The 21,283-nt window shown below is 38.2% G+C and overlaps 1 protein-coding gene across 4 annotated transcripts in view; it reads left to right on the top strand.

Annotated features, from left to right (window-relative positions):
• PI15 (peptidase inhibitor 15) overlaps positions 1 to 21,080 on the top strand; it is a 28,929-nt gene extending 7,849 nt beyond the window's left edge. Inside the window, exons 3-7 of one of the 4 annotated variants that reach the window (XR_003923123.1) lie at positions 11,122 to 11,240; positions 11,523 to 11,655; positions 11,801 to 11,916; positions 12,004 to 12,267; positions 14,968 to 15,074. Coding sequence is in view for 3 of the 4 variants with exons in the window: in XM_030012564.1 (XP_029868424.1) it covers positions 11,122 to 11,240; positions 11,523 to 11,655; positions 11,801 to 11,916; positions 12,004 to 12,196 (561 nt within the window). In the remaining variant the exon portion in view is untranslated. Of the gene's footprint in view, positions 1 to 11,121; positions 11,241 to 11,522; positions 11,656 to 11,800; positions 11,917 to 12,003 lie in introns of all 4 variants that reach the window. The other 3 variants (XM_030012566.1, XM_030012565.2, XM_030012564.1) reach the window with 3 other exon arrangements.
• The last annotated feature ends 203 nt before the right edge of the window (positions 21,081 to 21,283 follow it).

Below are 21,283 nucleotides of genomic sequence, written 5' to 3'. Positions count from 1 at the left end.
CTACTGCACCATTGTCCTACTCATTGGCTATCAGTGAGATGCAGGTTGTTGCTCATTTTTCTAGCAGTTTCATCTGCAAAAGGCTAGAAACCCTCGTTCAGTCTCAGTAACTAAACTGGAGTTCATCTAGAGTCAAATCCAAGTGGATGCTAGCTATATGAAGTACAAAAGCCATCAGTTATGTTCACAGTGAATGACAGAAGACCTGTTTAAGAGTTGAACAGAAACGACCTTTCCTGGAAAGCGCTTCTTGAAAAATGTGAAGAACTTCCCCCAAAACGCTATTGTTGATAAATATTGTGATAAAGAATGGCTGTGTTAAACTTACTTTGGTATTAGAGCTCCTTTCCAATGTTTTATGCATCAGAATTTTAAAACATCCATCTTGATGGTGTTTTAGAAGAGAATATTTACATTATTTAAATTTAGTATTAGCAGAAAGCCTTCTAGGAGTTTAAGCAAACAAAAAACAACCTAGTAAAGTCTCAGATAGAAAAGCAGCCTGCCCAGAGCCCTCAGAATTAGACATTCCTTTATTATTAAATGTAGCACCTCTTGAACTTCTTGGCTAAAAACAGAGACAGGGCATTTTTCACAAGAATCTTGATCCAAAGTACACAGTCCTTCGTTTCATACATGAATGGAGATGATAGTAACCTTAAAACTCTCAACATTTTTTATCCTCTTTCCATACCTGAAAAGAAAATCTGAAAAGAAGAATAGTCTGTCCAGGTGTGTGGAAATGTGTATCCTAAAGACAGCAAAAGTTGGAAACCCCAGGATAATCACTTGTTTGCTTTTTGTACACAGAATACTGTCTTCAGCACGGGGACCTCCATATATGAATGCATCTGCAGGTGCCCTGGGATGGGGTTTGAGGTCTATTTTAATGCAACTGAGAATGAATTGGTTTTGCATCTTTATCTGTGCAGTGATATGTGTTAATCTGTATCAAGAGAAAGAATCTTAAATGGAACTTTCTTCTTCTGAGAATAAAGAACTATTGTTCTTACTCTTTATCCTGCAGAAAGAAGAAGTTGCTATGTGTTTTCTTTTGTGTCACACTGCCATATCTTTCAGTTAGAGCTACTTAGAAAATAATAAGTATTTTCTTTGAAAACTTTTTTAAAAATTAAGAACATTTTTTGTTTTAAGGAAAAACTTCAGTGTTTAGTAGCAAAAAAAGTAAAGAATGTGGATTTTTTTTTATACAGAAGAGAAACAAAATGCCACAAAAGAAATACATTTTTCATTCACATTTTGTGGTTTTGAGAAAAAGCAATTTGCTCTGATCATATTTAAAATGATAGAGGTCAGACACCTTCCTCTTCAGACTTATGACCAATTGTCAGGGTGATGTGGAGCTAGACAAAGTTTGGTCCTTTTTGTTACCACTTCTGAGATAAGCTGTTGCCAACTAAAATATGCCTTGCAGTAGGTTAGGAAAGCACTGAATATTTTAAGATATGTAGCTCTGATATTTAACTTTTCCAAAAGCTAAACAAATACTAGCATATCAGGAAAGCTTATTGTTATTAAATCTGACAACCTCCCAATTTTCTTTGTTTCTTATTGTTTAAAAGCCTGGTGCCAGAGATGAAAAGAAATGCGGACAACCTTTAGAAGAAACAAATTGACTATTAGCAGTGGTCAAGCTTCAAATGATAGCACTTTGAATTTGGACCAAATAGACACCGAGGAATATAAACTTCTGTATAAAATACAGACTTGAATTTTCATAAGAAAAGAATTTCTGGCAATCAGGTTTCTTGGACATCTGTCTGGTGATGCCCTGATTACTATAAGACAGACCTTCTAATACTGAGCCCTTCAGAAGTGTGAATCAGATGTTTGGAGGTTTGGTTACATGAGAGTAAATTGACTATAAAACATTGCACAATTTTACTTTGAGTTGCAGTGGAGTATTGGACAAGCAGCTTGATGTATTAACCCTCTATTTATTTGCAAAAGAATGAAGTACAGAACTGTGATTCCCATCACGATTTTTTTCTCTAGAGGGTAGACTTTGGCAATTTTCTGTGTAAACTTTGTAATTATTACCTAATGCATTTGGGAAAGGACTTGCACATGTGGTAGGCACCAATTACAGTATGCATAGTAAAATTTCTAACAGGTGGCAGTTGAGAGCAAAAAGTATTCATATTCACAGAGAGAGAGAGAGAGCCTAGAGTCCAAATGATCTCAGAGCCCAAATAAATATATAAAGTTTGCCAAATCTGTCTATAAATTCCAATGAGCTCATATGTTTTCATCACACAGTATGTATTGAAAAAAGTGAAGGCAAAGAGACGAGGCTCTTTCAGTCACTCTGCTGAAAAAGCATGCAGGCAGAAGGGCTGGTGGGTTGCTTTATTAAGCTTTGTGCCAGATTTGGGGTAGTGGACGTGGTGGGGGGTCCTACAGAAAGTCTCTGAACCTGAAAGTGCTACAGGTTCGACTATACAAAAGAGAAGGGGAGAAGCTGTGCAAGGGACCCCTGCGTGCCCTGCACGCTGCTGTGGGATTTCTGAGAAGTGGCCGCTGCACGTGCAAGTGGTATGGCTGGTGCAAGGCAGCACGGCTGAATGACCCATGAGGACAAGACCTGCATGTTGGAGAGTAGCAGCCTACATCTGCTAATCCGCTCTGGGACTTGCACTAGCAGCTGTGGAGTGCAGCTGCACAGATGGGCTGGATATGTCGGATTTTATCCCTCAGCTTCCCAGCGTTTTTCTCACAGGGAGAAATCGCTTGAATTGAGGTTTTCTTCTTTCCCACTTGCTGCCATTCTGGAAGTAAGAGCTTCTGATCTTCAGCTGGGCAAACAAGCGGAAGCACAGGGCTAATGGAGAATGAAATCAGAAGTCTGAGGTAGAAAGGTTAATTTTTTGACTGATTACTGCTTAAAGAAGGTCCTACTGGCCACCTTTCTGAGGTGCGTAGGAACCACTGTGGATTTGTTTGTGCCAAATAACAACGTGAAGACACTAATGTGAGTCCACAGTAAACATATTAATGACAAATAAGATGCCAAAACTGGCAAACAAATTGCCACTTTCTATTACTGCAAAATGTAACAGTCTTGCCATGCAACTGTATTCAAATTGAGTATCTCAACATTTCATTTGCAATCTCATCACATAACTGCATTGTGTAAAGAAGCTGTTGACGAAGAGAGTGATTAAAACAGTGTACTTCACCTGTTTGCTCTGAGTTTGTACTCAAACCTCTACCTGGTGCTTGTCACTCCAGCTGTACAGTCGATGGCAGCCAGCTGAGGGGCTGGTCACACTGCGGCTGTCATGGCGTTACGGGCAGCAGCCCTCGCCCGATGGGCACTCAGGGAATGCCTAGGAGGGTAGTGAGTGACCGGGATGTGTATGCTTTGCTTAAAGTACTTGTTTTACCACTGACAAATATGCAGAATATTATCCTAGCTGGTATGTCATATTTAAAAAAACAACAAAAAAAAAACCCCAACCAGACAGTAAAGTACTGAGGGCTGCTGCTGGTATTTAATATTCAGAGCAATATTCTGCTGAGGTTCTCTTGTACTCCTGTGCAAGTGAGGGGAGCTTCCTTGCTACTAGCAATAAAACTGAGCCAGGAAAGATTAAGGATTATGATGGCAAAAGAAGAATGGAAGCATGATTCTGTATTGCTTGAATGCTTTAAAATGATCAGTAGCAAACCCCCAAGGCTACCAGGTTAAAAACATATCTTTATGGATTCCCCAGTCAGCCCATATCTTCTGTCTAGCAATCCATCTGCTGGCAATCTCAGGGAAGGAGCACTCCTTCTTCTCACACTTTTTTTCATATTTTCTTTGAGACAATGAGGGCTGCGGAGTTAAATGCTTCTAAAACCATCCATTTTACAAACACATATCCACACAGAATGAGAAAAGCATTAATAGAGTGTAGCACACTGTATTCTGCTCCCTTTGTATTTAGATCCCAATTTATTGCTACCTGTTGCCATTAATAACTATTTCAGAGTACTTGCAGAGAAGAGGAGAGTTTGTTGCCATTTGCTTCGGTAATGATGTCTCTCTCTCATACAACAAGGCATGCATAAAGATATAACAATACTAAGTCAGATATTTTCTTTTGTCATTGGAAATCTGCATTCTGAACGTCAGGGAAGGTATCTGATTAATCTGTTTTCAGATTAATTTTAGTCTCTGAAAATCAGGAAAAACATAAAATAAAAATGTTTCCGCTTTTTCATGGAAAGTCATCCTTGGCTAAATGGTCATCCCATCTGAATAATTCTTCTCCTTTCTCCACACATTGCATAATGAAGAAACAGACTACCAAAGGGTAGGTTGATTTTTTTTTCTTCCCATATTTGCCAGGTATAATGGATCTTAACTTCCTCTTCTTCCAAATTCTGAACTTTAAGAACAACTGACAAAGGGGTGCAATTCCAGGTAACAGTATCAGTCATTCTTTCTCAGGTGTGGTATCTATAGTGGGGCTACTAAAACATTAGTTTCCAATTGCCTTTTCAGCTCCAAAGATATTACTGATTTAAGTATCTTTTTTACTTGCAAGGTATTCTGCTTGAATCAGTCCTTTTTGTCTGCCTGTGAGAAAGCTGAAATAAACATTTTATCTGCATGTACTTTACTTTTGAAGTACTGAGTCATCAGAAAAAGATAATGTAACATCACTCTTAAGGAAAGTAAATGCAGTAAAGTGTTGACAGATCTTACTGATGACTTTGGAAGAAGCCAGTAATTGCTTTCTGTGGGGGAAAAAAAGTCACAGCATGTTTTGGAGAATTTACCAATCAGATCATAAATCTGAGGATAGGTATCAGCAACATGGAAAGTGAAAATTATTGATTGTCTTTCTTTTTTTCTTTGACAGTGTGTTGAAGAGATGTAATAAAAATTGATGCCCATTTTGGTATTTCTAGAGCAGCCAGATTTTTTTTTCCATTTTAAAATTATGAAATGTTGAAATTCTGCTTATTTTTCAAATAGTGAGGAGATACCCTCTTGCAGAAATGGGAAACAAATCATTAACATATTCTGGTATATATAAAAGCAATTTAGGAATATAAATTTTTTTTATTTGCAGGGGTAGGGATTGTCTGTTTTTAAGAAAAGCGATCATCAAGGGTCTATGTGAAGTTCTAAGACATTTGTCCTTTCCTTTCTTGACTTAGCTAGCGATACTTTGGATGATCTGTAACATCCCAGAACTTATTTGCATCACTCAAAATATGAGAGCCTTGACAGAGTAAGGAAACCTTCTCTTTCCTCTCTTTTTGCTAAATGTTAAAAAAGTTCTCTCTAAAGCAATGAGAAACCTTAAGGCATGTGATCAAGAAGCTAAAGTAATAGACATACATGGCTACTTCTGTGATTGAGCTTTTCCTCCTACTTCAGCAAATTACGAAATTAATATTCATTAAATGCACTTATATTATGTATTGTGTTTCTAGCTCTTCCAGCTATGGAAAAGTCTCAGAAAATGATCTGACATAGCGTTTTCTCCAGGTGTTGGCATCCTTTGGATGGCCAAGCTGAGCTCTGAGAGACACAGGCTGCTTCCTAGAGCCCTGTGGACTGCAAACTGACATTTCACAAAGACAGCTTGAAATCCAATGTTTTAATACTGGTTACAGGCAGAAACATTGTGGTGGCTGTGTTTGGACTATCTTACTGAGACAGGTTAATTTAAGGAGAAAACACAGTCATGTCACGAGCTTCACTGATATCCAGAGGTCCTGAATCAGACCTTACACAAGAAGAAGACTTAGTTTCCTAACTTTTATGTAATTACACAGGACAAATACTATGAAGCCAGACTATAAGGACTCCAACCTGTTGTGCAGTGAAAGTGAGAAGTGCTCCATGAAAATGGAAGGTCCTAAGGAGGGTTGACATTGACTATTTCACCTAGTCATACCGAAGGCCTGTAGTGAATATATGCCCCCCGCTTTAATAAAGGTACAGATCCCAAATGACACAGTTCCTTGATGCCATCAAAATCCCGAAGCCTGATGTTTCGTTAGCACTAATGATGGGCTCCAGACCCTGAGAATGCTGCTTTGAATCCCTGCTCTGTTTTAGTCAGTGTAATTTAACCATGACTTCGTATATCCATCATTCACAGGTGTTCTCAGCAAAGTTTGCATGTTCAGGCTGTGCTAATAGATGTTGCAGTAGTGCATTTAAAACTAGGAATATGAAACTCTTTACTTTTCAAGTAAAATTACCACAGGGTAAATGTATCTAGAGTAGTAGTATGTTTGCTATAATACAACAGTCCTTTAGAAAGTTTGCAGTAAGAACAAGTAATTTGGATTAAGAGCGCTCCATTTAATTTATTTTGGTAAACTTGTTCAATGTTTTCTACTTACAGATAAAGTAGTGAGGTTGCTGTCTGAAGTACCTTTTTGCTTTCAGCTTTACCTCCTCTTCTGCAACAGGGTTTGCCCCGAGATGTGCGTCGAGCAGGGTGTTAAGAGAAAGCTATTCCATTTAAACGATTGATATTAGGAGTACAATTCTGACTGTAATGAGAATGAGCAGAACTGTGTTTCTAAGTGCAAATTATAATTAATGGTTACATACAGCATTTCTCAAAGAATAGCTATCAGTGTAGGAAGGGCAGCCAATTATTTTTCAACAAATATTGTGGACAAATCTTTGTAATATTGTAGTTGCTTCTCTTCTTTTTCTTCATCATAATGTTTATTCAGCTTCACCATCATTTTAATACCCAAGGATAATTGTGACCAGGACCTCTTGTTCAAACAAAGCTGTTCAACAAAGAACAAAAGGGCAACTCCATCCCTTCTACATATAAATTATCTAAGAACAACTGAGAGACAGCTATAGAAACAGCTATAGAAAAGGAGGGTACGAGGGAACTGTGACCCACAACATTAAAGCACTTCCCTTGGGGAAGGAAGCTCACTTTTGGGGCTTCAAGAAATTTCATTCAACATTAAAGATACTTCATTTTACACTCTATTGGTTATTATACATTATGGGAATAAAATAATTTCTTTTACTATTTGTTTACCAAGTGAAACAAACAAACAAAAACTGTCTTGGGTGAAATTCTGGCCTCATTGGCAAAATTCCTGCTGATGTTATTAATGCTAAGATTTTAATCCTAACTCTCAACCAGCATGTTCTGCGTGAGTGCAGAGAACACCCCAGAGCTGCCTCATAAAGCCTCATAAAGTGGTCTCTGGTGTTGAAACTCCTGGTGTAGAAGCACTGGCCTGTTCCCTGTGTTCAGTCCTCTTGACAATTTTCAAGTGAAGTGTAGTTTTCAAGTGTAGTTTTGCAGGGAGCAGTGCAGAGAGCACAGTCAGACAGCTTTCTAGGAAAATAATCTTTGGCTGAGGAAAGAAAAATAAATTGGCCAAAGGATGTTCACTTCAAGTTGCCAGTGGAAGTGTGGTGAGACGCTTTAACTCTATCGCAGCTCAGTTAGACCCAGTTGAGGAGTGGGGAGGGTTTCCTTGCTGGACCAAATCAGTGATCTGGAGAGTTTGGGGGGGATCTTTATACTGGGTGGAAGGAAGGTGACTGCTTCCCCAACTACTAATGACCTAGCAAATGAAGATTTGCTATCTCAAAGGAGAGAATGAGCATAGTTTGGCACTGGCAGTTTGCATGATTAGCATTTGAAGATGAGTCACTGCCTCAGATCTTGACCCACTGAGTATGGAAATCTTTCTCCTTTTTCCCTTTTGCAATTTTGTGTTCACATCGGGCAGCTTTCTGTAACACGTTTAATAGAAACACTGGATTGGCCATCATTTCAGAGTTTATGATTTTATCACACTGTTTTTTTTAAACTCTTTGCTAATTACCTTGAGCTTTTTAATTTTTCCTCATACAGAAACTGTCCCTCTGGCTTTCAAGTTACTTCAGTTTCTCTTTTTGGGATATTTTTCTATTTCTTTACATGCTATTTATCTATGTACAACAATGAAGCCTCATGGGTTCAAAAATCTAAATGTCTCTTACATGTTCTCATGCCAAAACAGGGGACTGAACTGAGACACAAGTTTATACAAGTGTGGACTCAGGATCAGACTTCTTTTGAAAGGGGTGAACTGATGGTACAGTCTCTTACAGTTTTGAAGATTTTAGCTCATTATGAGATAATAATTTTTCTGCTTCAGCCTATATTCATTATTTGCCTTTTCTCGAGGAGATGATCTAGAGCTAGTCCTAGAGGGACTGACACCACCTTTTCTTCTAGGAAAATAACATAAAATAAAATAACAAGGTGAAGCACTTTATCTTTTCCCATGAAATAGAAATGATTTACATAGCACGAGGGGACTCTGTACAAAGGCTTTTCACTAGCCTGCTAATGAAGGAGTGGAGGAAATTAAAAGATGCTGCTTATGCTCCCCTCCCCCTTATTTCTTACTCAGTGTTTATTTTCTTTCTCTTTCTCTCTCTTTTTATATGTTTGCTAAAAATTTCATATGTCCAGAGAGTGGTCAAGAGTGAATAGATAATGGAAAGCAGAGCACGCTGTATATCACAGTAATGCTTACCTGCCAAACCCACAACTTTTTTAACTGAATTTGAAACAACCCCTGAAACCTTACCAATCAAATGCTGCAGATGATTCCCGAGAACCAGAAATGAAGCTGAGGAGAAATGAAAGTGGAGTAGCAATGCTCTCACTGTCCAAGGCGGGGGCCATGCCTAGTTTAGAGAGGGCATTAATAGTGAACACCTAATCCAGTCTTCACATTTCTTTCAAACACCTAACATGCTATTTTGTGAGGCAATTTAGTACGCAAAAATATGCTGGGTGGAAATCAGGAGCTTGGTGCTATTTGTGCAAAATACAGTACACATTTAGATTATTGTGGGACTGCAGCCAGGTCACTTGGGAGCAAGCACGCAAACCTCATGTTCAGCCTCCTGGCAGAGAGCGCTCGTGCCAGAAACATGATTAATCCCAGCAAAGGAGGGTGTTTATGGGGTGTCACAGTCCTGGCGGACCTGCCCCTTATGGATGCACACCAGGCAGCTGTGTTTGGACCCACGCACTGGATCCATGTGCTCTTCTGTTCCCCCGGGCCTGGGCAGGCTCCAAACGCTGACTGTGGCCCCAGCCTCTCAGGCACACTCCCCAGGCACACTTTTATGCTTGTACCTCCTGTTGCCCCCTCTTTAAGCCCTCTTTTTTGGGACCACTGATGTGCCACAGAGATTATAAAGGGTTTTTTGTACACTGGCCACATGCAGCTAGTTGACTTAACGGCAAAGATACAAAGCAGAAGAAATGTCTGTACACAGTTTTCTTCCCCTTGGGCCCTGGAGCATTTCCTGGGTTTTGGACGGTGCAATAGCAGTCCTGAGTCCCCTCTCTTGTACCCTAGTGCTCCAGCTTAGCCTTCTCTTCCCAAGTTATAGACTTATCTCTAACTCCTCCGAGAAACTCCCTTCATTTTTCAGAGCTGAAGTCAAAGTGTTCCCTGGCTTGAAGACTGTTCCTTCTTAGCACGCTTGTTCTCTGTTTTGTCCTTTTACTGGCAATTTGCTTTAACTTTGTTCTGGGACCTTTTGTGAACAGACGTAAAGTAAATCTGCTCTGCTTTAAGCGCCATCCATATTACTTTCCCTAAGGTGGTTCCACTTGAATGGAAGATCATTTGCATTAAGGGTTCATATTGATCTCTGTGGCACTTCTTCAGCTTTAATCTAGGAGGTACCTCACCCAGTCCAGAGTAGCAAAAACGTGGTTCAATGATGCAGCAATTTCATAAAATTTACTAGATTTTGTCCTTTTCACGTAGAGAAATTTCACAAACTACCAGAGTCAGGGCATGAATTACTGTCCTAGTCCATGATCTGCGGGCAGTCTCTTCACTTTGCAGGTTTGCAAAATTAAAACTATGAATTCAGTGTTAGAAATCATTATTAGCTGATAGTACAGAAAATATTTGTGATGTGGGCCACCTTATCCTTTGACAAGTTTATTTCTGACTTTGCCCCTTATTTCATACCTCAGAGACCATATTCTTTATTTCATAGCCACTCAAGATTTATGGGTGGGTTTGTGTTTAAAAAACTGTGATGGGCTGGGTAGGTGATTTTACCACATTCTGTTCCTGCCTTTCTGCCTGCAATTCACTAAAACTGTCCTACACCAAAACACTCTGCTGGGAGTATTCAAAATGTGCATCTAATTCCAGGATCCACAGCCTACTTGGGTATCACTTAAACACTAAGGTATGCTAGGATTTGTGCGTACTTGTAATATAACAGTGAGATATTCTTTATCTGGAGTTCCAGTGGTGCAGTAGGTTCTATTGCTGATATCTCCATTATTGCTGAGGCAAGCCTATTTGGTGTGGAGAAAACAGCAGAGTTACAAATCAAGAACGTAAGTGAGCAGGCAAAACATATAAAGGAAACAGTGTTTAAATTCACTTGTCATGTTCCTATCATTAGAAAACTTAAGAAGTCAAATTGTCTCTTCTTACAGAGCTGTTATCTTTTTATTCCAGGCAGGGAGCAATGTCAGCTCCCATGCAGAATAATGTGATGAAACTCATACTGCACCTGGAAACTATCCATAGTCTTTGCCTTTGTGGAATCCCTTTTCTTGACCTTGTGGCCTCAAATATGAAAAGCTGCCACACACACTCTCTCTGGCTATAGATACTCCTGAGATCCTCTTTCAAATGTGTTGGGGTTTTGTGGGGTATGTAATACCTGTGCTGAAATGTTCTCCCCCATGTGCCTCTCCTTCACTTTAACCTTCTATCTGAGTCCCAGCCAACATTTCACTCCTCTCCACACATGGATCTCATCAACACAGAGGGGAAAATGGTAGGAGAATGCCTGTTCAGTGAAGGGCTTTACCAGAAAAAAGGAGAGATCTGAACACTTGGCTTCCTCTGAATACGTGGGCGGGAATTCTGTCCAGCGATAGGGCAAATCCTGCTAGATCCTGTACATGCTGCCCCACAGTTTTCTGAATTCAAGAGCTCTCTGCCTAGTTACAGATCTGATGTGGTATATTTGTGACTTAAGATGCTTGCTTCTTGTGTTATTGCACTGTGATCACTATTTGTTTTTTCTGTTCTACTGCTAAAGAGATTTTATTTTGTCAGGTTTGGGATGAAACTCTTGCCAAATCTGCAGAAGCTTGGGCTGCTACATGCATTTGGGACCATGGACCTTCCTACTTACTTAGATTCTTGGGCCAGAACCTGTCTGTAAGAACTGGAAGGTAGGCAGATACTCTACAAAGCAACTATTTTGTTAGCCTTCGAACAGCCTTTGAGATCCAGATCTTAGACTGATGCAAGTGTCATTCAGTATTCTGGCAATAATTTATATCTATCTATGTTCATTTGGCTTAAGAGTATTATTGCTTAATACTGTGCCCCTAGTGATGCGTGGAGAAATGTGTATTTAGGTGACTTGCATCAGAGAGATTAGCAGCAGAAAGTTCCAAAATGTCTAAATCTAAAATGACAAGATTTTCTTTCTGTATTTTAAACAAACTCAGGTATCGATCTATTCTCCAGCTGGTAAAGCCATGGTACGATGAGGTGAAGGATTATGCTTTCCCTTATCCTCAGGATTGCAACCCCAGGTGCCCCATGCGATGTTATGGACCCATGTGCACCCATTACACACAGGTTATATAAATTAACTTCTTCTATTCAAAATCTACCGTCCAAAGCGGGACTTTTCTGTGATGTATTTATAGCTCTCTCTCAAATAAATGTATGTATATATATTTATTTTCAATTTGGACTTCACCAATAATAAATATTTATTCAGATGGTTTGGGCCACTTCCAATCGTATAGGCTGCGCAATCCACACATGCCACAATATGAACGTCTGGGGATCCGTTTGGCGACGAGCTGTTTACTTGGTATGCAACTATGCCCCAAAGTGAGTTGCTTTCTTTTAATATTTTTATTTTTATACTTCATGCATGTTTTGGTACTCTCATAGGACCGCTTACTCCTTTTTCTGCAGCTTGACCTCTATTTGTGCTTCTTCTGTGGGCTGCTCCTTCATTCTAACTTTACATCTGAACATACAGAAAATGAATGACTTTGGTATACAAGGAAGAAAAGGAAATAACTTGATGTGTATGGAACAAAACCAAAAACTTGTTTTCTGTTATTGTTATTATTATAATTCTTTTTGTCTTCCTCCTTTGTGCTGATTCCACTTTACTTTCAATTCCTTATTTCTTTACTCTGTTATATATGCTCATGGTGAGCTAGACTTCCTCAGGTAAGCAGTCCCACTGTAGATCAGGCCCTTGATGTGCTGTGAACACATGTTGTTGCCCACAAGATACCTTTGCTTATGACCATGCTGCATAAGGGCATCCATAGCATAGGTTTCCTACAAAGTCCATCTACCTAAGCTCAGTGTCTACAAATCTCATCTTGCCTTCCATATTAGGGTCCTTCAAAGTATAGGTCTTAGACAGCCATAGGTGGCCCTATATCAGGTGGCTGTGCAGAGATCTGTGTTAGGTTGAAATGAAGAAATGAATTTTCTCCCAACATTTCCTAGACATCACCCCAAGCTTACATCTGGGTGCAGAACGAATCAATGAAGTGTGGCTCTGGGAGAGGTTCGATTTGAGGTCTGGTTTGGACCAGTGCTTCAAAAGCAGCATGAACAGTGTAAATGGCTGGTTTCTCTGACTGTATATTAGGCAAAGCCATAGTTCTTTACAGGAATCTAAGTATAATTAATTGAGCATATTTTCCATAAACTCTGAGTGGCACAGGTCCATTTGTGGTAAAGAATATGCAAGAATATGTCATTATTCTAGCTGCTACATGAAGAAAAGAGTTTTTAAAGATTTTGCAACTTAAAAAAAAGATAGGATTTAGTAAGAAAACTGACTTGGGAAAAAACCACCTTTGGAAATCAAGGAGATTTCTCTGTCCTTTTTTCTTTAATATCTTCTAGAAAAGGGTGGTAAGAAATGAATGTGAGGGTCCAAAGATCAGGCAGCAAAAACTGTATCTGACTTGTAGCATGGAAAAGTGAAAACAAAGTTTGTAAGAGTAACCCAAGTATTATTTTTTATATATCTTCATTTGAAAAAAATATTAAAAATTCCAAACTTCCTAGAATACATCTCTCATGTTCCTATACAGGAAAAGAATGGTTTTATACATTAGGCATTATTGAAAATTGATGCATTGTTTTTGTACCAGTTAACAATGAATTAATGACATTTTATATTTTCTTGGTCTAAAAATCCCACTGTTTCTCAAACAGCAAACCAAAGCCTGGAGTTACAAGCTGCTTCTCTGGATGAGAGTTTGAGTACAACTTTGATTCATAGGTAGTGGAATTGGGATTTTCACATCTACTTCTTGCACAGTCACAAAAATTATATTGAGTGATGTTACCTGGCTTAAGTTTATATTCCTAAGAATTAATTAAGTTGAGTTAAGGACACTGGGCTTAGAGTCCTTGGGCACACATGCAGAAGTCTCTTTGCCAGTCAATAAAGGCTGTGTCCTTCTGAGTAATGACCACATCAGAAACTCCTTTAAAGAAGAAAGAGTTGGATATTACAGCCTCGACCCGAGTTATTAAGACTGGAATTTGGCAAAGATTTAGGATTTAGAACTCCAATAATTTTCACTGATGCCATGCTGTAATGCTGAAAAATATCTGTGCTTCTGAAATCAGGAAAAAAAGTTAAGGTGGATAATTACAAAGTTTAGAAAGGCTCTGCCCCTGGTTATCTAACAACGGACTCGCACAAATCAGCCATGCGTTGCATGGAAAATGAAGCAGAAATCAGCTTTCCGCAAACTCTTTCTGGATTTCCATATCTGTTATCAAACTAAATATATTTCCTGAGCACTCAGTCTGCTGTACCCATTTGGAAGAGAAGTAGGAATGAGAAAATTATTTGAGAGATTCCTGCTTTCTTCCAAGGCACAACCCAGACCAGGGCTTTTGATCCAATGTTACTGGCTGGGAGGTGGGAGATGAGAAAATGTTTCACAAATAATTGCATTACTCACTGCTATACCATGTCACATGCAAACTGGAGAAAAGTTCTCTGCTCAGTGAGACATAACTTTTAGATAAAAATCTAATTTTAACTTTCTTTCTGCCCACATCATGAGTATTACATGTATCTCTAAAAGACTGGGATTTATATAAGCACCTGAAAGTCTGGATGCATTTTTCAGATGTTCCTAGATCTTTCAGAGTTACCTATTTTCACATGATCACTCTTCAGACTTGTGCCCCTTTTCCCCTGGGCTCTATTACACAGCTTTATTCACCACATGGGAGCCCTCCTTCTCCTCCCATTAACGTCTGAGACCCCTACGAATGCCCAAATACAGTTCTTTTTAATACATTACTGGTGCAAATAGTTTTCATCTTCCCTTTTCTCTAACCACGAATTCAGCCTCAGAGCTTCACAATGTGGACCTAGGGTAGTGCAACCTAAGAATAAGATTTCACTCAGTTTGTTTTTCCACCTTCCAAAACCAAGCTTTTAAGATAACTGCCAGACAAAAACGTGCTCAAGGAAGACCTTGCACCAATGCTTATGGTGCTAATTTCTCATAAATATAGCCCTCCAGTAAAAAATACTGTCCCAGGCTCGGAGAATCAAAAATCACTTGGCTGTAGCAAAAGCAAGAAGACTGGGACTTCAGCACAGAGACTAAAGGATATGGAACAGACAACTGGCCTAAAGGATATGGAACAGACCACTGGTCTAGGGTGACATCGTCATTTTCCTGCTGGTTTTTGGGAATTGGTAGATCAGTGTTTGTCATTAACCTACAGAAATACATTAATGTATGTTTTCAGTATAACAGGGCATTTATAGGATATCACTGAAGACATTAACTTTACTCAAAACAAGTATGGTTAATGAATTTTTTTTTTCTTCCTCTCTGCAATTACTAAGCATTCGTTTTCCTTTTTTATTTTCAGGGGGAATTGGATTGGAGAAGCACCATATAAAGTAGGAGTCCCATGTTCAGCTTGTCCTCCGAGCTACGGAGGTTCTTGTACCGACAATCTGTGTTTCCCAGGAGTAACATCAAACTACTTATACTGGTTTAAATAAGTTAAGGTTTACATTATTCTGAAAAAAACCCCCATGAATGAGTAACAAGAAGCTTGTATATTGAATTTTGCACATATTATATATAGAGAGATATTGTAATAATACTCTGATGTTTTCTTTTTGTATGCTTTTGTATAATTAGCTTTCAAAGTATAGTATAATTTGGTTTTAACACTTTGGGATTTAAGACTCTCATTAACCCTTTTAGATTAACATTTTGTTAAAGGAGAGCAAACTAATTTTCACCTTAGCAAGTATAGCTTCCTGAAGATTATGTTCTATTAAAAGCACATTAAAAGATAGAATATGACTTCCTTTTAAAAATAATAGCTCCAGAGAGACAAAGGTCATTGTTTAATACTGTGCTTTAAAAATGGTGTGATGTGCAAAGCACCAAATTGTCCTCACACCCTGAATGGTTCCTCCTGTTTACACCTGTGCTTTCACCTGCAATGTCAATGGGGCCATGAGCAGAGGAAAACATATGTGCAAGAGAAACTGCAGGATATTACCTACCTCATGCACAACATCAATTCGTTTATGGCGTTTCAAGAGTTCAGCACACGGCTGCTGCTATCATCAATGATGCCTGTGTGCAGACAGGAAAATTAGAGAGAATGAGGAACCGCACTGGCCAAGATGCAGTGGCTGTTAACTCACATACCTAAAGTCTTACCTAGATAGAAGGCCACATCTCTTTAGATATATTGGTATAATAGCACAGCCTGACTCTACCTTCCTGTGTTTCTGAACACAGTCATCGTGGTATAATGGTGCTTTGCAGCAGTATATTTATTCTTGTACAGGAAGGCAAAGAAATATATTGCTACAAAGCAACATACATCAATACATGACATCCATACTGTCTTTTACACTGTAAGTTTGCCAGTATATGTGCTATCCCCCTGACTGAAACTCAGCCAGGTGAAACTTTCAAGGAGAGATCAGACCTAAAAGTAGGTAAGAGGATTTCCAAATAAAAGACATCAGGCAACTTTAAAACTTCATACAGATTTGCTACAAAAATTCCAAATTTCTAAAGCAATTGGCAGTGTCCTTTAAAATATATTGTGCTGTTTCCTGAAAATATCTGTATGAATTAATAAAAACCAAATCTATTTATTCATACCTTTCCTGCCAAATACTGAACGCCTTATGGGTGCTTACTAGAAAATTTATAAAGAGGACCTACACTTTAGGCTAGAATATTATACAGGTAGTTTTCTTGAAAAACAGATTATAAAAAGGAGGAAATTGAATGTCTGCCACAACTACTATGTCATTGAAATAGCCTCGAGTTTTGGCTTTGTATTACAGGGCAGAATGTACTCCACTTTAAATATACGTGTTTAGTCTGCTTGCAGTGCTACATTTAGACCTCTGAAATTTATGAACTTTGAAAAGCAATACTGAGTAGAGCAAGCAGAACAACAGAGGATAATTTCACTAGTGCTACATATATATGTGTCTTTAAGTCACTAATTCAGTCCTTTCGAGGGTGTTTCAGACAGTCTGTCACCAGAATATGAAGTATCATATTGGTGACATAAAAAGAAAGATCAGAGTGTGAATTCTTCATGCTAGTTATTCTTTTTCTCCAGCAAGATATCTGGGGGCGGCAGGGAACGGGCGCTACAGCGTATGAAATGTAGCAGCTCCTCTCCATCTATCCATAATCTGATCCCTCAGAGAGCGTCAGCAACTGATCTGTGGCTCATCAGACATTTCTGATAAGTGGTATTTCTGTATCTGACAGGACAATAACTAGACAAGTATATTGTCTTAAAATGTGTCTATGTTTTAAAAGAACAACACTTGTAATATTCTACTAACTTTTATTCTAACTGTTACAATATAAATGGTTTTCCTTTTGGTTTCAAAGGGACTTGGACTTGGACAGTGCTCAATCAGTCAAGCACTTTGGCTGAGTAAAATCCAGTCCTGTTTTGAGAGTGAAACACAACCTCTTTGCATCATCTTTGTCACGTTAAAAGAATTCGGTGAGACAAAACTACTAGGTGGGTCACTAGCCCTCAGCCAGCCCAGTTTTGACAAAGATGCATGGGACAAATACTTTTTTGTTCCTCATAAGAAATCTCTGGAGGTAAAGACAGCACAGGTAAAACAGTGCATCTAGCCATTTTCAGTATTTTTATTTTCTTTTTTAATACAAGATAGGAAGCAGAGCCTAAACAAAAGTTCAGGTTAAGCCGTGGAGCCTACAGCAGTAGGTCTAACAATAGACGACTATGCACTTTGGAACTTGCAACTTATATGTTGTATGGTACACTTTCCAAACAGGACTAGACATTGTAAATTAATTTATAATTCTGTAATTCAGCTGAAATTATTATAACGGGTATATATGTTATCTTATCTGTTACTTTTTAAGTTGCTACAAATACCTTGATTTTGTGGAATATTTTGTTTTCTGTGGACATAGAAAATTTTGCTTTTAACAAACAGGTATGCAGGTTTTTTCACAACATCCCATAATGGTGCTAGGGATTAACTTTTGTAATCACACTGTAATTTACAGCAGCAAAAAATGATCTGGGTATAAGCTATTTCAAATGAGCAGCTCCTGATAAAACCAGCCACAAGCACTCAAGCATTAGCTGAATATTTTTCATTGAACAGAGAGGATTACATACAGCTCATCAGATATTTGATTACCACATGAAATTTGCCCTTCCACTTTATTAAATAAGTAGTTTACTGAAGGCCTTTCCGTATTACCTATTTGAATCTCCCCAGTTTCTATCATTTTTCTCTTGGGCCAGGTAATAAAAATGCCAGTAAAGCTCTACTTTGATTGCCAGTGTCAGTGCTGCCTGATTGATTACCTGACACCAAGTGCTGCTAGAACAAAAGTACTGAAATGTGTGGAAGACTTCAGATGTCTTTGGCAGTGTATCTGCTCTGATACATGCTGAGGAAAATTCTTGATGAGTTCAAGGCTATGCTGAGGCAAACTACCCCCAGTTGCTATTCTGATAGCCCTGAAGATTTGTACTAATTCCTTCCAAGCAGAGTGCTGTGCCTTTAAAGACAGAGAAGTTAGCTCAGAATTCTGTGCTAAATATAAAATTATGAAAGTATACACAAACTAAAATAAGGCTAAAAATATTTTTGATCAGCATACTGTGAGAGTCATAAGAGTAAAAATGAAGTAATTGATGTCATTAATTATTGAGTGCAGCTGTTTATAATATCTGCTTGTGATTTTTTGCCTCATTTAAATGTCTAAGATGATGGGTAGCAATTGATAACCTTTTGGTGCTAACCTATATGTTCTGGTGCTGAAGTTATACATTATTTATTGTAGAAGATGAGGTTTACTTCCAATATTACCATATACACTCCAGTGTTCTGAGATTTTTTTCAGCTAAGCATATAATTTACCACTAGGCCAGATTTGCTTTCAAGTTCCTTTTTACGGTTGTTTCAGGCTCTAATGAGAGTTTTATGTGCATCAGAGAGGAAAATGTATTCCAGTTCAAAACCAAAACAAACAGCACCCTCCCCTCATCGCAACAGTGAAGTGCCTGTGGAACAAATTATGAGGAGGGTAAGACCTCAGATTCAGATTGATGCTGAGCAGGTTTAAGTGATTTCAAATCCTCTCTCTGGGGTAATAAATGACTTCAGAAAATCTGGGCTTGACCTTGCACACTTATCCTTGGGAAGCTGTGTGTTTCTCTTCTCTGAGATCAGTTTGTTCCCCTCTGAATTTGAGATGAGTTGGATAAGGCCTCAGTGGAAACTGTGGCAAGTTTAACATAACTTTTGCAGGAGTGAGAAAGTTGGATTCCATGAGAGCTTTATGGACAGCAAAATTAGGCTTCACGTGCCATCCCCTATAAACACTGGGAAATACCATGGGGCTTTGAAAGAGGAAACCTCCCAGAGCAAAAGTGCTCTATACCACAGCTGGGATCTAACAGAAAGAAATATATCTGTGTCTATATCCATATCTATGTCTATAGATGAGTGGATAGATAGGTAGCTAGATCTGTTTATACATGATCTTCGAGGATCAGGTTGCAAGCATTGATGCCCTCTTGTGGTTGAGAATGCCAATATGTTGGTTTGATTTCATTGGAATCCAAAAGGTTTTAGGATTTTTTAAAAACAAACACATGCAAATTTAGTTTGTTTCCTTTAAAATTTTTGGCCTTGATTTTAAAGACACATGACTTTGTCTGTTTTCTTTGAGAAATGACGTCCATTACATAACTTCTCCATTTCTTACTTTTATGTGATTTGTAAGTATAGAACTCAGTCACAGTTGTATTGGCTGTTGGTTACCTATCATACCAAGTTTTATGAGTATGAGGTAAAACAGGTATTCAGATGTCAGAAAATTTTTTAGAGGTGTTAAATCAGATATAGTTCTTAAAAAGTAGGGGGTGGGAAGCCTCACTACTCAGATATTAAATTCTAAAGATCCCTAATAAAATAAGAGTTTTAAAGGCCCAAATTACTGTTGAAATTTGCCCATTATTGCTAAGTTTTCAAAATAAAACTGTTGCTTTCCTTTTCTAGAATGAAATGATCTCATAGAATCCAAGCACACAGCATTTTATGGTGCTTTTTAAAACTGTGCAAAATAGAAAGTGTGTATGCTCTGGTTGTCAGATCATAATTGGTCTGATGGTCTCGAAGTGCACAAGCCTTCCTGTTTGGATTCATAAGGATAACATTAAGCTTCTGTCAATAATAACTACAGCCTTCTCAAACTGCTTTCTTTCAATAAAAAATAAATTGGAAATCAAGAAAGAAAATAGCAGTGACCCATCTGGTTAATTCAACAGATGGGCAACAGCCCATCTGGTTAATTCAAGAAAAGAAAAAAAAAACACATTACTATTGGTAATTTCAAGACTTTCTTGCAGCTTAACCTTCATTTACTGACTTTCCCTCAGGATTCAGTTATTTTCTGTTAGAGAAGAATTTTTTGTTCATATTACAAGGCAATGCATTTTTAAATTCACACAAGTCAGTGGGACAGACATAAACTTTTGATAGTTAGCCCTACTCTGCTGTGCTCCCCTGAGTGTGAAGTGTGAGAAAACCAGACTGAAATGGTTGCAATTCAGTATTATCTCCTTGTCTTCTGCCAAAAGACAAAATTCAGAGTGGAAAAAAGATTTTGGCACCTTATCATTTGGCAGTCAGGCTGCAAATTCTTTAAAAATCCCTCATACTGACAATCCATATAAATTATGCTTGGGGTTTTTTGGCCGGCAGGAGAAGAGGGAATATCCCTCAGGTTATAAGTTTAGCTCACAAGAACAATTGTTATTCAAATCACTGGGCTGTTCATCATGGTGCAAACTCGCTACAGCTTCAATAGATCATCATGTAGGTCAGGAAGTATCTTAGATGCAATATTTAAGGTAATAAACTTGTTCCTTAAGAGTGAATGGTAATATTGGAATCTAATAGCTCTGAGGAGTTAAACATCTTTGTTTCATGTAGGGTGCTCTTACGTAATTGAAACGGTGCTTAAAGGCAGGGTTCATTTAAGAAGCAAACCATCTACAGTTTCTTTTTTCCATATGCAATAAGGAAAGATTTTTCTGAGGATTGAAGATGTTGAGGATTGGAAAATTATTATATTTCTATGCTTTCTATCTGAACCCAAGCCAAAAAAAATGTTCAGTGTTTAACCGGTGAAATGTCCTTTCCCCCCTCTCATTATATATTTTCATCATTGCTTGTTTAGATTTTTCTGATAATTGTGTGGGCGGGGTTATATCTGTTTTTTCAGAGAAGAAAGCTTGTGTAACACATGTCTTGCAGTGAACTTATCAATATAACATTTCTTTCATATTGTCATATATACATGTTATACCTGAGATATAAATTTGTATCCCTGTTTCATCTTCTAATGCTATGAAACTATAAAGAAATGTACATCATTTTGATCTATTTTGTAACATCTATGCATTTAAATAAATAAGTAAAATTATCAGTATTTACACTTGATGTTCTTTTGAGGCATCTTTTGTTATTTCTTTTGTTGATTTGTTCCCTGAAGATGACAAGTTTTCAGGGACATAGTAAAGGACATATCTAAACTGAATTTAAATTCAGTTTGAATGTATCTATATAAGTGCATATGCTTGACACCTGAGATCCATTACGTACTTGAAATCTGTCTTTATGTATCCA

The sequence above is a fragment of the Aquila chrysaetos genome, chromosome 4 (assembly GCF_900496995.4).
Source record: "Aquila chrysaetos chrysaetos chromosome 4, bAquChr1.4, whole genome shotgun sequence".
Lineage (NCBI taxonomy): Eukaryota > Metazoa > Chordata > Aves > Accipitriformes > Accipitridae > Aquila > Aquila chrysaetos.
This window is presented reverse-complemented; position numbering and strand designations above follow the sequence as displayed.